The sequence below is a fragment of the Saccostrea cucullata genome, unplaced genomic scaffold (genome assembly GCF_032062105.1).
Source record: "Saccostrea cucullata isolate Sc308-1 unplaced genomic scaffold, CSIRO_AGI_Scuc_v1 ctg3469, whole genome shotgun sequence".
Taxonomy (NCBI): Eukaryota; Metazoa; Mollusca; class Bivalvia; order Ostreida; family Ostreidae; genus Saccostrea; species Saccostrea cuccullata.
Window position 1 is genome coordinate 22502 of NW_026937221.1, and position 16683 is coordinate 39184.

At 31.7% G+C, this 16683-nt stretch overlaps 1 protein-coding gene across 1 annotated transcript in view; it reads left to right on the forward strand.

The window, feature by feature from the left end:
• LOC134247543 (multiple epidermal growth factor-like domains protein 11) overlaps nucleotides 1-16683 on the forward strand; it is a 59870-nt gene that overhangs the window by 5745 nt on the left and 37442 nt on the right. The window contains exon 3 of the mRNA XM_062729887.1: nucleotides 876-992. Within this exon, the coding sequence (XP_062585871.1) occupies nucleotides 876-992 (117 nt within the window). The remainder of the gene's footprint in view (nucleotides 1-875; nucleotides 993-16683) is intronic.

Sequence of the window (16683 nt, forward strand, 5' to 3'; positions counted from 1 at the left end):
AAAAGATATAATTATACTTCCCATAATGTACTATGTGAAAGGAACATTGTCCAAAATATGGCCATACAAAACTTGACAAGAATATTGGTTTAATGTTTGCAAAGCTATAAACGATTAAACATTGTCTACGACAATGTTAGACACCCTTCGTATGTTTATTCTTAACGAACCTTTTGAACTTTTTGTCAGTAATACATGTATGGAGATGCCACCTCTTGCCGGTGAAGGGCTACAATTGTAGACTTGTAGTTACCACTTCTAGCCTTTTGGCGATGAAGGTTCTTCCTTATGTTTGCTACTACGGCGACTATTGAATATTGGTTAATACGTCTCTTCAGAAGGACAGTCTCCACGTCCAGCATTGGGACTTTAACCATCTCTTTATTTTTAAGGGCAATTAAACTCTTAAATCACTGTACCATGTGGAGTCTATTGCAATCGTGTAAATAAAAACGACAAATTCGAAACATTAAGTTGAATTGCCTATTGATTCAAGTCGTTACACTTTGATCAATATACATTATGTTCCGGCAAATAGGAATATATTGATGTGATGAAAGTGTTCTGCAAAAAGGACATTGGGTAAAAGTATTACTTGAAACTACATGTACTTGTAATTCAAAGTACAATTTGAACATCGGAAGTTAATTTAATTGGTTATGGTAATGAAGTCCGCTATCCAGTCATATTATTTTAAATCATACCGTTTTCTGATCTCAGAATATCCCAAGAAATTAAGAAAAGTCAAGATGATAAATGTCTTGTTTAACTAATCATAATAAATTTGAATAAAGAAATATCTAACAAATTTTATTATTGAAAACATGATTGAGTAATTAATTCTTTTGTCGAATGTTTTGTTATCCTTTTTATAGAATGCAAGGCTGGCTATTTTGGTCCTAACTGCCTACCTTGCCGCTATCCTAACTACGGGAAGGGTTGTCAGATGTTTTGTAATTGTGAAATGGAGAATTGCAGTTACATCACAGGATGTGAAGGCATATATTTTCAATGCTTCAATACAAATATTTTTACATTTATGTCTATATTATGTTTAACTAAACATTGCTTATTTACTAGTCTTATTGAATTTCTTCAGACGGTTCTTTAACGGTTTCACCTGAGGTTCCAATTATTTCAAACGTGCCTTATCCTGTATTTACGGTCGGCGTACCTGACGAAGGTTACTCTTCTTAAATACACTTTTGAAATTGGGGAACATTTCAATTTTAAATCTTAATAATTCTTTAGATTAGTAAATGTGTATCATTGTTTGAAAGAAACAAAATCTTCTCAGTTTTCTTCCTTAAGATTGTCCACCTGGATATTATGGGGGAAATTGCGAATCCCCTTGCAGGTATCCAAACTACGGTGTTCAATGTCAGTCAAAATGTGAATGTAGAGGAACTGGATATTGTGATCATGTAAAAGGATGTTCAGGTAAACATTCACTTTCACATAGCACAAAATACCTCTTTGATATGTAATTGGGGGGGGGGGGAGGCAAAGACCTATCAAAATTAGCAAAAAGTTACCTGGCCCTAATAAATATGATTATTAAATTTTAATTGTGATGTACAAAAAGTTCGTCGAAGAGAATTCGTCAAACTATCTGTAGAACTTTATGGACTGTATCTTAAGACATTGATTTTCATAATAAATGTTTAAAAATTATATATTCAGAATCATGGTTTCAAAATGTGTATTTCCTATGAAGTTACACTGTAGGACATTGCGTACGAAATGTGCAATAGAAAAAAGATGGAACAATGTTGGAAAATAAATCATGATATTTAGTAAGAGGAATTAATTACATTGAAAGTGATGAAAAAAATTCTGTGATCAACAATTCAGAAGTAATTGATTGATTGATTGTATACTGTTTAACGTCCCTCATCAGAATATTTCACTGATATGGAGACGTCAACATTGCCGGTGAATGGCTGCACATTTAGGCCTATGCTCGGCACGTGCGGGTACTATTAAACAACACATAAATATATTCGAAAAGTGGTAAAATCGTATATATATATACTTCGAAATTTCAAGGAAAGTTTGAAAAAATAAAAACACAAAATTTTATCAAAGTCATAAACATAACACTTACTTCATTTTAACTTTATATACAATGATATTTTTATATTTGAGCTCAGTAGTCCGTTAAACAATACAAAATTGGACTGGACTGAAGAGATATAGTCAGGTGTCCTGGAGGAGTAAGCATCCCCTGTCGAACGGTCGCACCTTATTTTTAGGGGGGGGGGGGAGTAGACAACTCATTTAGTAAATAATGGCCTAAAATCAGTATTAAAAGCAGTGTAAAAAACGTCAGTGAACATTTGACAATGATAAATTGTATTTGCTGACGAGGTCATTGTAAGGCCATTGTGTAGAACCAACGAAATGGACATAGAGCCAACGAAATGAACACTTTAAATGAGACTGCTGATATATTTGCTTCATTATCTTGTTTGTCAATAATTTACCTCATTTCATAAATGGTTCATACGTAGATCATATTCTTCTGTATCGAATCAACTCAGAGCTGAGAGATCTAAATAAACTCTGTATACAGGTGACAAGGGCTGCGTAAGCAAGTTAAGGAAAGTTGACGCTCAAAACGTTAAAGTCACCACGTTACCATAAAGCCTTGCTTATAGATAGCCATTAACGACTCTTTCTATTAAATCATCTAAATATAAAAATGAGGTGTCAGAGTCTGTGATATCCTTTATTTCAAGTTCGCAGGCATCGTTTCAAAACACGAATAGAAATCCGATTGTTACAATAATTGACAATATGTCATCGATACAAACAAATTTCCAAATTCTGTGGTACCCAAGGGACTTTCAATAGATTGTTGGAAGACCTGGTGACTAATACACCACGTATTCCGGTAGATATAATAAATCTGAAATCATTTATCTGTTGACATCAACTATATATAAAAAGTTCTTGGGTTTCTGATAAATAATATATTTATTTTTTAATCGAACAATCAATCTTTATGATAAAATGTGACGATTTTTACTTTCAATCGTCAACTACACATATTTTTGCATACAGGATTAATATTTCACCGTTGACTCAATAAGTAAGAGTATACTATACGTATGAACACTTTCTAAATGAGTTAAGTTATAGACAAACAAATTGATGAAACAAAATTTAAAATTAAAAGTCATATCCATCTGTTCTATCAAGGATTGAATTGTAATTTATTTTGGATATTGCCATTTAAACAAAAAAAATCAAACGTTATGATAAAGAATTGTACGAGTAAATACAGAATATTTATATTTAGCTAAATTTTTGGATTTTAATTTAAATTATACATATTTCTAACTTCATTAAACATATTTTTGCAGACTCGGAGAGAAATTGTACCTCTTCAGAAAACAGAGGAGGAAGAAATGCAAAGTTATATAGCACCATCGTGCTTTGTATTATAGCGGCCTTCCAGTTTGTATTTTATATCTATCTTTCATTGTTATACAAAAGCAGACTGTATCTGGATCGTTTTCAACTGTAATCAAAACTATACAGGTAGATCTATATAGCAGCTACATATTTAAATACATACATATTGTATTAAACCAAAAATAAAATTAACTAGAGCCGAGCTCGTTGCAAAGCAACGAGTAGGTCTTCCGTCCTGTTTGACCGGAAGTAACTTTCATTTAAAAAAAAGAGTAATGAAGTCCAAAAATGGGTTAATCCTCCAAATCTATGTTAAGTATAGCAAAATTAAGCCATTCTTTGGTACTTCCGGTTTGACCAGAAGTGACGACGACGGACGGAAAATTAAAATTTAAGCTTCTAGTGAGACATATTACCCAAAAACCTGTCAAAAACGGCAAAAATATGCATTTTCTGACCACTTCCGGTTCGACCGGAAGTGACATCGCCGGACGTATTTTGACGACCCCATTAGATAAAACTTGATATTTTGAACAACTTTGCTTCTTTGATGCATAACAAATTCTCAATACTTTTTGAGATATCTGGAAAAAAATTTTGGCCCCTCTAGGTCCCTTAATTTAGGGGTCAGCCTTTTTTTCGACATATCATTTGAAAGATCTTCTAATTCTGCACAAATTATGTTCTACATATTTTAACAAAATATTTTTAGTTTAGAAGATAAAAAGAAAAATATGAGTAATTTTTGGTTCTTTTAAGCGTTCTAATTTTTGACCCCTATATAGCGCCATTTTGAATACAGAAATCGAAAAACAAAAACCGATGTGCACAACTTCAATCCTTCTATTATCTAAAATAAGTAGAATTTCTGCTCCAGCTTTAGCCGTCTCTGAGCCTTTGTCTGGAAACGAAAGCCTATCAATTTTCCTTTAAAGGGAAATAACTCAAACCGGAAGTGGCTTTTTGAAATTTTAGACATTATTCTGATAGAGTTTATTAACGTCTATAACGTCTGAAAATTTGAGCGAAATCCGTTGAGAAATGGGCGAGATATGAGGCCTCAAAGTTGCGGTCTAGGAAACAGAAGAAAAAAAAGAATAATAATCTTTACCAACAGAATCAGTAGAAGGTCTTCCGTTGGAAACGGAAGACCTTAATAAATATTTTTCCCATTTGTAGAATATATGTATGTGGGGCATGTGTACTTATAAAAATCTGCTCATCAAGAATCAAGTCATTCTCGCAATACCAGAGGTCCTGAGTCATAACGTTCGAAGGACGACATATTTCGAAAAATTACAAATATACTGATTGTTTTCCTCTCAACCATTCTCGAAAGGGAATTTAAACAACAAAGAAAACCCAAGGTTAAAAAATGAAAAAGATAAATATGCACACAAATGTTTTAGGTTAGCATTTCCATGTTACGTATAGGACCAACGTTTCTTAAACATTACAAAATACTACTAGTATATGCTATGTATTTATTTTATTTTAAGTTGTTTACAGGGATAGCACCGATTTTATACAGTTGTAGTAAGAAGTGTGGAGATAAAACTTCTTTGGTGAAAGAGAAGTGACAAAATGAGTATCTATAAAAAAGAGTTGTTTATTATTTATATCTGGAAGACGCATTTTTCTTTTCCCTCCTTCAAATATAGAAAAACTTTGTCATAGTTTAAACTCCCTCGGGCGTTTTTTCTCTTTGTATATATGTCTTCCTTTGAACCTATGCACAAAGAAAACAGAAAACAAGCTTTTGTAATGTTTCATGTCAGTTAGGCAGTCTCTACGTGATTCATTTTTTTTAACCCTTAGTTAAATCTTCATCTTTCTAAATGCAGATCTATAATTTTATTTCAGTAAATTTTATTCACAATAAGTTTGTAAATCTATCGGAAAATATCAATGCAACTGATCATTAATTTGCAATCATGTCATAAACAACTGAAAACACTTCGGCATGCAGTGTCATAACAATTAGTCGCCACTGGTCACTGAAATGGGTTGTTATGTGATCAAATATTCGGCCTTCATAAAATTTGATCACGTTACCGAACACGTTTAATTCCCTGTGAAGTTTTAAAAAAATCTTAAGTGAATTTTCAAAATATCATAAATAGGTGTTGTGCGCCCGGCAATTCATTTTTGGGCATAACGTTTAAGCGAATGGAGATATCAATGATATATTTGAAAGGTATTTAAATACTTTCACTAAAAATATGCTAAGACATATTCTAATTGCCTGTAATTCAGTACAGATTCATCAAAAAGTGAAAAATTATATTTTTTTTACCTATTATCATGAATATAAAATGGTCTAAGATAATGCTCTTCTACTACCAATTGCACCTTTAAATTAAATCTGAAATAAACAAAGAAGAAATGTGTATTTCAATTGTATTTATTTTGCAATTACAAACATGTTCGTGTAAACATAAAAAGTAGACTTTCAGATGATTTGATCAATTTAAAATATATTATATGAAAAAGTTGTTGTTTTTTAATTAATTGGATCACAGTTATTGATGTAATTCAAGATCATTACACATCATCCACACTATTTTCAAATAGACTACATTTCAATGCTGCACCCTTGCCCCATATTAATTCTTCAGAACTTTTCTTTGTACATTTAAACTGAAACAACGTGGCCAGGAGTTTCAGGCCTAGCTCAATAATAATAAGGCAAATGTCACAAACGCAATAAAAGTAATCGCAGCAAGGAAAAAGTCTTCGGCGGTCTGTATTTCAACTATCATACTTTCGACAGCGTCCCACTCAAACTCTGTTGTTGTTGTGAAAATATACAAAGCAATGGCTAAGGAGAGGCTTTTAAAGAAAAAGAATGAAAGCCATACATACAAATTGGAGGAACAACAGAAAAAGATGGTTGTTACAAAAAGATAAATGACGGCTACTGTAAATAAGGTAGAAAAGGCTTCGTAATCAATGTCGTCCGCTGTTGCAGTCAGTATGTAATATTCGACATAATCCAAAGCAATTCCAATGTAACAGCGAAGAATAAATCTAGATGTTCTAGTAAATTCCTTCTCGATACATTTATGCAGAATAAAGTCCAATAACATCAGTGAAATATCGCACACTATGCAACCATAATTGGTACAATCACACATTTTGACGAAATTTCATAAAATCTTATGTTTTTTCCCTATATCTGTTTCTAGTCACACAGTAATGTTAAAATTCTTATCATTATTTAATCTTAATTTATATCCTACATAAATGTGAATTCCAAATTAATGATTTTGTTTCGGTTTGATCAAAGAATGAAAAAAGAACATTTGAATAAATATACTTCCTTCTTCATTCATGCAAATAAATTGTGTACGTACATTTGTAACTAATGAAGTCGAAAAAATGATGATTTTCAAGCAGATACCTTACAAATCAGTTATCTTTTAAAAGAATCTGGCAGTGTCATGGGAATAATTGAGAGATAACGTCACCTCCTGTTCGGGTAAAGGATGTCCTAGTTAATTCGATACGATCCCTGTACGTTTGCACTATTCAAAGAAACATGTGTTGGATTTTATTATGTGACATGGGAAGTTTAAACAATGAATTAACAATCTTTCTGATGTACCTTACGCCTGGCAATGGTTTAATGCTGATACAAAATTCACCATATTCATAGGCATTTATATACACTTTTAACTTTCTAAATTCTATAAAATATAATGCATAATTGTTCTTAATAAAAGGGTTTCTCTTTTCTTTAAAATAAATTAAATATTGAATCTGTTTTGAATATTGAAGCGAAGAAGGGCCGTTTGGGCACTCTTATTTTTCAATTTACTTAAATCTGTAAATTTAACTTGTTAACCTGTGGAATTTAATCTTAAATCTTTAAAACCTTCATATATTTTAATCGATAAATAATGCTCATTTCTGTATAATTTTCACCTTTTATCTCTTGATTTAACAATTTAAATTGTTATATTTTCACTCAAACTATTAAATTTACACATTAATCTGAATATTTTACACATTTGTCTGACGGTAATTATTCTACTTTTAAAACCATATAATTCACATTTACACGGTAAGTTTTGCCTTTAAATGAAAAAAGCAATATGCTCATAGATCCTTTGATTTCCACTTTAATTGATAAAATTTACACTTAAGATTCCTAGATACTCTGATAAGAGAGATAACTCTACAGATAAGAAAGATAACTTTCTGCAGACATTTTGTCATGAAATTCAGTATTTTATCATGCCAGAGTTCACAGATCTCTATCATAACGACCATTTTATTGTTAACTCAAGCATACCTAACCCATTGTTCAGAGGTTGATTTCTAGTTCTATTGCTAGTATATTTATAAATTATTTTTAATAGTTTACCTAAAACATTTATACTCAGTTCCTTTAAACGATGTAAATTGATAACAAATCTATCTCTAAACGTGTAAGTCTTTTAATTGTACAGAAATAACAGCCGCAGAATTGTTTATAAACATTTAATACCCATTCTCTGTAACCACTTAAACTTTTGTGGCACGCATAGTCACAGATTTTTTTCAAATTTGGCTGGAAAGTACCACCTCACAAACTACTTCAAAAAATATAGTTAGATCATATGAATGTTGAGTAGTTACCATGGAAACGGTGTCTAAAGTTGATTTTTTGTGAAAAAATGCAATATTTGGGAAAGTTTTTTAAAGAAATGCGGCTACTTCAATTCATGTTACTCACAGAAATAAGAAATATAACATCTAACTTTAAAAGGCATGTTAAAACCTTGTTGATATTCTCTCTATAAATATGAGAATTCTTTGATTAAAATAGCAGACAATAACTTTGAAATTGAATTATCTCCCTTTGGTAATTGTGAGCTCTTCAGTGAGAAAGATAAAAAAATCATCATACAAAAATGACTGGAAGTTGTTTACATATTGTCAGCATACAGCTCTGTATATCCAGGAATTCAAGTAAAATCAACTGTTTTTCCTGTTTATTTAATTTGCATACAAATTTTAGCCTCTGTTTATATCCTACATGCAAAAGAATAATTTTGATATGTGAAAAATGGTGAAATGTACAAGCTAGACTACATAGTTCAGAAAATCAGCTCTGTACATAAGCATTAGTCTCAAGGTCTAAGGAGTTTCAAAACGGGATTCAAGATAAATTTGAAATATCAGAATTACTTGTATTATGAATTTGTTTTTTTTTTTTAAGAATTACTGTGTCTTACGATCAGTCAGAGTGATATCCTGGAGGACTGCAATAACCAATCAAAAATATACTTTTGATGATTGGGATAGTTGCATAGAAATACAAATTGTCTGTGAATCAAATTTAAAGTTAACGGTTTATCATTTCTCTGGACTAAGATACATTATAATTTAAACTTATAGCAGTACAATATTAAATCTGTCTAGCAGTATTTTATTAATAATGAAAATAATTTTCTGACCCCCCCCCCCCCCCCCCCAAAAAAAAAAAAAACAAAAAACAAAAAACAATTAATTAAAGCACAATAGCAGATTATTCGAACAGGTCCAGCAGATGTTTACAACAGATTATTATTGATTAAACTTTGGGAATATCAGATCTTTTGCGTAGATGCAGGCATATTTGTGTTGAAATATTTACCATCAACATCGCTAAAATCTAATTTTTTAAAGAATGATATTTCAAAGTAAATTAGATTTTTCCGTCAACTTCTCTGAAAAAAAGTCACTGGAAAACACATTTTGACTGTTACTTGAAAAGTTCGGATTGTTAAATATGGTTTAAAGAATGTACATTTAGGAGCAAGGGATTAGTTTACTAAAACAGCAGAAGAGTGTCTATACATGCTTGTAGCGCAATTCTCTACATACAAGAAGTCTTGCACTCAATATGGAAAGTGTATAGTCATCCAATATTCTTAAATGCCTACCTTTATATCAATAAAACCTGAAAACTGTACTTATATAAGCATTTTCACATTATGCATCAAGCTAAAGGGAGAATGTAAAACCAGTTTTCAATGAAATACATTCAATATACGGGATCGAGGTCAGGATACAACATTTACAATACCAGTATTCCGAATAACCGAGTATAAATGCATTATTAACAAGCTAATTCAAAGAATATGTGTCCCCTGCTTAAGGAGATAAGAATTTCTTTAGATTAAGAGGGGGGGGGGGTGTCGAAGCGTGGCTGGGTAGGGGATGGGACACTTAAAGTGGGGCGGGCAGAACCATAGAGCGTTATGAACAAAAAATAAGCTAACCTAAACGCTTTTTGAGATATCACTCGGAAATGAGAGGTTTACATACAAACAATGTCTTTTTCTACCTTTACCTTTTGACCTAGAAATAAATAGGGGTCATTTTAAGCCAAAGCAAGTTGTGGTATAAACTCAAATTGAAAAAGATCATAGGCTTCTTAAGATATCCCATGATAATACAATGTTAAAACAGACAGAGGGGGGGGGGTATTTTTTTAGACAAAAAAAAAACGAAAATAAATGCCTATTTTCTCCCAATTTCAAAGTGATTAACAGCTAAAACTGTGTATTTTATTAATATATATACTAGTATGGTTTACTTATTTGTGTAAAACATGAGAAAAAAATCTGCGTAACATTTAATTACATCCAAGATTTTTTCAAAATATGGAAATGCTTGAAAGTCCGATTTCAATGGAAAATATCATCGACTCCTTCCCCCCCCCCCACCCCCTTATTTCAAGAGTTGGAATAAGGGATAATGTACTATTTAGCACTGGTATTAAAATAATGAATCAAATACCATTTAACTGTTTTTTATATTTAATAAAGATTTTATGGCTAAATTTCCATTAATATTGAATAAAATGGTAGCAAAATGTAGGCGGGAATTGAGAGTTAGCGTGCATAGTTCTTTATATACCACTGTGAGCTTGAACTTTGACCTTCTGTCCATATGGGCACACATTCATATGATGCTAGTTATTGTTGACCAGAACTGTAACTTTGTTTCTGCATTTGTTGTTTAAAACACAAATATTAGTTATGACACAGAAAAAAAATGTTGTTTAGTTTTCTTAAATATCTATCAAAATCGGCCATTTTGACCTTGACCTTTGACCCTTAGTCATGAAAATTGATTTTTTCGCTTTGCTTTTGCTATTTTTTTTTACCATATATCTAAATTTGATTTAATCCATTTTAAAATACTCAGGCAATTACACGGACCCTGATTGTATCTACGTATTGTACTTTTCTAGGATTTTGAAAAAAAGCATAAGTTTGTAACCATGGTAACAAGAAAACTAAATATGAATACCAAGTAGTTCTTTGTAGTGTATATTAGAACTATATGTGGACTTTCAAACCAATGTATTCATTTTTTCCAATCTATCCGCAAAAATTTATACCAGGCTTTTCAAAAGAGCCTAAAATCTACAATTTTCCACAAGAAAAATCCTACCTATAAATGAGGGATATTTTTTCTATGAGGAAAAAGTTACTGAAATACTAAAAATTTTCTAAAGCACTGTAAAATGATGTATTTTGGCAAAAAGGTAAAGTCATGTTGATAGCTTGTTCCATTAAAGACTTTTAATAAGTCAAAAAGGGTCATTTTTCATCAAAATTTAGCGATTTTTAGGCCATGAAAAATGTATGTTGGTTGCCATGGTAACCATGGACCATAGCAACCATTTTATTATGAATTTTAGGTACATACATCAATATAGGAATGTATGCCAAGTTTCATAAAAATCCAAGACCATGCGTGCCAAACTCCCTATATAAGAGTTTAAATGCTTACAGAGAATGGCTATTAATTAATATTTTATTTCATTAAAAAAGAATTTCAAGGGCGATAATGGAACGATAACTCTTGTTTATGGATGCATTTTATTTTACATGCACAGAAAACAATTTGATATTCTGATTTAAAAAGCATCGCTCCAGTATGTTTTCTAAAGGGGATTAGATAGGTATGAGAGTAAATATTATTTTTATATATACCTCATATTTCTAATTTAATTGTGAGATTAAAAATAATTGATCTTTCTAATGACCATATCAAATTTTCTTCAAATCATGATTTGACATATCATTCATTTCTGAAAAAGTAACCAACGCTTCATACTTCAAACTATTTTTTATTTGAATTGAATGTTATAGTTGTTGCTGAAAATCAATGTTTGAAATTTTAAAAAAAAGTCGTGAAATGTGGAGCAGAGGGATATTGTCCCTTCAATTGGAAACTTTTTAATCTATATTGATAAAACCGTTCATGCCATTTTTGATCATGGAATGTGAAAATTAAAATTAATGTAGTCCAATGATATCTAAACATATTGTTGCATAAACCTTTATACTCTGTGAATCATTATGAAGGAAGTGTGGGTTTTTTTTCTCTTGCGTCTCATAAATTTTAAGTCGCCCGGGTAGTGCAGTTGTTAGAACGTATCAACCGAGACGGTATCAACCAAGGTTCCGTGTCGCAGTAGGTGCAGGCACGAAAAAGATCGTACAGGTGGTGGCGTTTCCATATAAGTGTCAAAAAACATACAATCAATTAACTATTTATTTTTAAGTAAATTGTGGAGAATCTACTCTCGATCCTTTTAACTAGAATATTTCTTTTGTATAATAATGAAGAGCGACGAACACGAAAATGCGGAAATAAATACATGTATTTCAGATTATGTTTCCCATTATATTCCCAGTTTTGATTGAATTGTGTATAAAATCGTGTGAAATACAATTATTGTAAGAGGGTTGATCCAAAAGTAAAGTCAAAACTTTGTTAAAATTGCTACTTTTCAACGTAAATTAATGAAATTATACATGATCGAAGCTATATTAATTACAAATCAGTCCTGAAAAAAATCGAATCAAAATTGATATTGATACAGTGACATTACTTTTGGATAAATCCTCGTAGTTGAATTAAGATTCAATGAACGTAAAAAAATAATATAATAGAATAAATTGAGTTAAATTTCTATAAATTCTTCAAAAAAAATAAATTCTAATATATTTTTTTGGAATTATTGTAAATTGATGCATGAAACATATGGAGAACAGTATTCTAGATCAAAAGTTCATAAAACAATACAAAATAGGAGCAGAGCAAACACAGACCTCCAAAATATCAGAGGTGGCATCATGTGCCTTGGAGGAGAGGAGTGAGCATCCCCTGCCGACCCGTCACACCTATCGTTTGCTCCTTGTGAGGATCCGTAATAACAGGGAAAATTCGTCGTCATTTCAGTATAAAATAATGGACCAACAATTTAAATGAGTATGAAAAACGTTTGTCAGCATTTGACTCAATGAAAAATTGTATTTACTGACAAGGTCATTATATAGACCATAGAACTTTCGAATTGATAATTTTTAAAGAGACTACTAGTATCCTTTTTTCATCAATTTCTTTGTCAATTATTTACCTCTTTTAAAAATTCTTCATACGCTGAGCATTTGGACAAATTCTGCTTAATATGAATAGAAAATGGGTCTACTAATAACGGGGCTCGATTGGTACCCATTGAAATTCTAATAAATTGTTGGAAGACCTCTAGTACCTTTTTGATGTCAATTTCAGAGTAATTATGTTAACAATCAGAATGTTTTGTGACAAATTAATTTGCATTAATTGATTAATGATAAGGAAAGTTGCATTTTTATTGAAACAACAGTTATCAATGATATCAAAAAGCCTGGACTTTGAATTATTGTGGAGAATGGCTGTGTATAAAGTTTAACAGTTGTAAGTTTTAAGCTGTTGATTTTGGTCAAATGTAGATTAATTATACGATTATTTATTCTGATGTACGAGAATGAAACGATGTTATTAAAATTGAATTAAAATAAAAGAATATCAAATTTTATTTATGTGATGTTTCCAATGAAATGGAATTTTTATAAAAGTGAATTTGTCATCAACTATTTATTTGAATGATTTTATTTTTCGTTTTGATCTTAATGTTACTTCATAAAAGGGTATATAAGCATTTATTGGGTGAAAATTTCTGTTTGCCTTGATGAATGTTAAAGGCAAAAAATACTTAATAGTACATTTTAAAAATTGTTCTCAAACACTTTGTTAGTGATAAACTCATGATCAGCATTAAAGCTTTAAATAAAGAATGAATTAATCTTATAAAATAAAAAGATTTTTTTTTCACGAATGCAATTAAATCGTGTATTCTTTTCAAGCAGATACCTCAAAAAGTCAAAATAATCTTTTAAAGACTTCTGACGATGTCATGCGAATCACAACCCCTTCTGTTTAGGTGAAGAATGTTTAAGGAATGAAGCTATTTTCAACTTATGTTAAACGATATAACATATTCATTGAAAAAAATGTAATGTCGCTTAAAATGTTGACTATTGAAGCTTTTCCTTTTCTTTCATTCGAACAAATGACCACCTTGATTTTTCTATTTCAACCATATGATTCATGATCCATTTTGTTCTATCCTGAATATATGAGATGTCAAGGAAATAAAATACTTGGAAATCATATTTTACGTTTTTCCATTTTCCTCCCAAGAGAATGATTAAACATACATTTTTACACGTGTATAGATAAACAAAAGAGTGTAAATGTGATACTATTATAATAATTTGTAATTAATTGTTATAAAAAATAAGTATCCCCAATATATTTCATTTAAAATTTCTTTCCTTTATTCTTAATTTTTAGAATAAAAAACAAATGGATCTTGTAATAAGACCCTATATAGTTGCAATTGTAAAGACAAGGTTAATGTGGTCATTTGCCAAAAAAAAAAGAGACTTTATTCTTAGACGTTTTCTTTAGAGTGTCCACCGGGTTCCACAGGAAGATGATGTGAACATAATTGTACATACCCAAATTATGGTGTATATTGTCAGTCAGAGTGTGACTGCTTTGTCAATAGGAATTTACAAATTCTTAGAACAGGAAAAAAAGGATCAACATTTCAAAATAAGTGCTGTCCATATACTTAATTTCCCGGAAAGAATCGTATTTGAATGGCTGTGTTAAATAGTTCTTTACACTAGGAGTGTATAGAATAACGTTTGACTCTCTAAAGACTGAAACGGACACGTTTTCATTATAGCATTGAAATGAAATGATGAAATGTTTGTTTTGGTATAAAATTACAATATTTTTCCTTCAAAGCAACATCTTGTCGAGGAGATGATTTATTAACTGCTACAGGAATAAACATCGATGCATGCAGTCAGCATATTTGTTATGTATAGGATTGGTTGAGGAAGGGATTCTTCTCATGACAATCTTTATTTTTTATGTGAAAAAAGTCAATGAAATTTGATAATAGCAGTCGAATTAAATGTAATAGTTTTATTTACGAGCGAGGTCAGGTCAAGGCCCTAATCATTTACCTTTTTAAGTTTTTAAATTTTTATTCTAATTTTCACATAAATGGAATTTGAAGTGAAAAATATTTGTATAGATGGGTTTCAGAGGGCAGAGTTTTAAACATCACAGAAGGTTTACAATTTCTTTATACTCTAGAAATTTATTACTTCCATCATTTGCAATGAAATTAGGCTAGAAAATATATACCAATCCAGGGATCATTTTTTTAGCTCACCTGAGCCGACGGCTCAAGTGAGCTTTTCTGATCAAAATTGTCCGTTGTCTGTCGTCGTTGTCGTCGTTGTCGTTGTAAACTTTTCACATTTTCATCTTCTTCTCAAAAACCACTTGGCCAATTTCAACCAAACTTGCTACAAAGTATCCTTGGATAACGGGGATTCAAGTTTGTTCAAATGAAGGGCCACGCTTTTTTCCAAGGAGAGATAATCATGAATAAGAGAAAAATTATTGGCATTTTAAAAAAATCTTCTTCTCAAGAACCACTGGGCCAGGAAATATGAAACTCATGTGGAATCATCCTCAGTTAGTGTAGATTCAAGTTTGTTCAATTCATGACCCCCGGGGGTAGGGCGGGGCCAAAATGGCCGATCAAAGTTTTACATAGGAATATATAAGAAAAATCTTCTTCTCAAGAACCACTGGGCCAGGAAAGATGAAACTCATGTGGAATCATCCTCAGGTAGTGTAGATTCAAGTTTGTTCAAGTCATGACCCCCGGGGGTAAGGCGAAGCCAAAATGGCAGATCAAAGTTTTACATAGGAATATATAGGAAAAATCTTTAAAAATCTTCTTCTCAAGAACCACTGGGCCAGGAAAGATGAAACTCATGTGGAATCATCCTCAGGTAATGTAGATTCAAGTTTGTTCAAGTCATGACCCCCGGGGGTAAGTGTGTGGCGAAAATGGCCGACCAAAGTTTTACATAGGAATATATAGGAAAAATCTTCTTCTCAAGAACCACTGGGCCAGGAAAGATGAAACTCATGTGGAATCATCCTCAGGTAATGTAGATTCAAATTTGTTCAAGTCATGACCCCCGGGGGTAGGGCGAGGCCAAAATGGCAGATCAAAGTTTTACATAGGAATATATAGGAAAAATCTTTAAAAATCTTCTTCTCAAGAACCACTGGGCCAGGAAAGATGAAACTCATGTGGAATCATCCTCAGGTAATGTAGATTCAAGTTTGTTCAAGTCATGACCCCCGGGGGTAAGTGTGTGGCGAAAATGGCCGACCAAAGTTTTACATAGGAATATATAGGAAAAATCTTTAAAAATCTTCTTCTCAAGAACCACTGGGCCAGGAAAGATGAAACTCATGTGGAATCATCCTCAGGTAATGTAGATTCAAGTTTGTTCAAGTCATGACCCCCGGGGGTAAGTGTGTGGCGAAAATGGCCGACCAAAGATTTACATAGAAATATATATGGAAACTTTTTTAAATCTTCTTTTCAAGCACTACAAAGCCATGATTAGTAATATTTATATGGAATCATCCTCAGGTAATGTAGATTCTAGTTCGTTCAAATTATGATCCCCTTGGGGGTTAAAATTCAAGCCCTCCCCCCCCCCCCCCACTTAAGTTAACTTACAGTTCTGATCTGATGTGTGTTTTTTCCTAGCTGATGTGCTCAGGTGAGCGCTGTGGCCCCTGGGCCTCTTGTTTTTTGTTTGTATCATCGGTCCTTATTAAGAGTTAAAATGTTTTTCAACATATAGAACTTATAAGATCCTAGCTGAATTCCCTCTATTTATTTTTTTTTAATTTAAGGGAATATTTGATATTATCATATGCTAAGTATATTTATGTATTTCTTCGTATTGATGTTACATGTATCATCAACACGCTTTATCCATGAAAACTATAATATGTAAGAATTAAAATCAAAGCCGTGTCCTGGAGCTTTCAAAC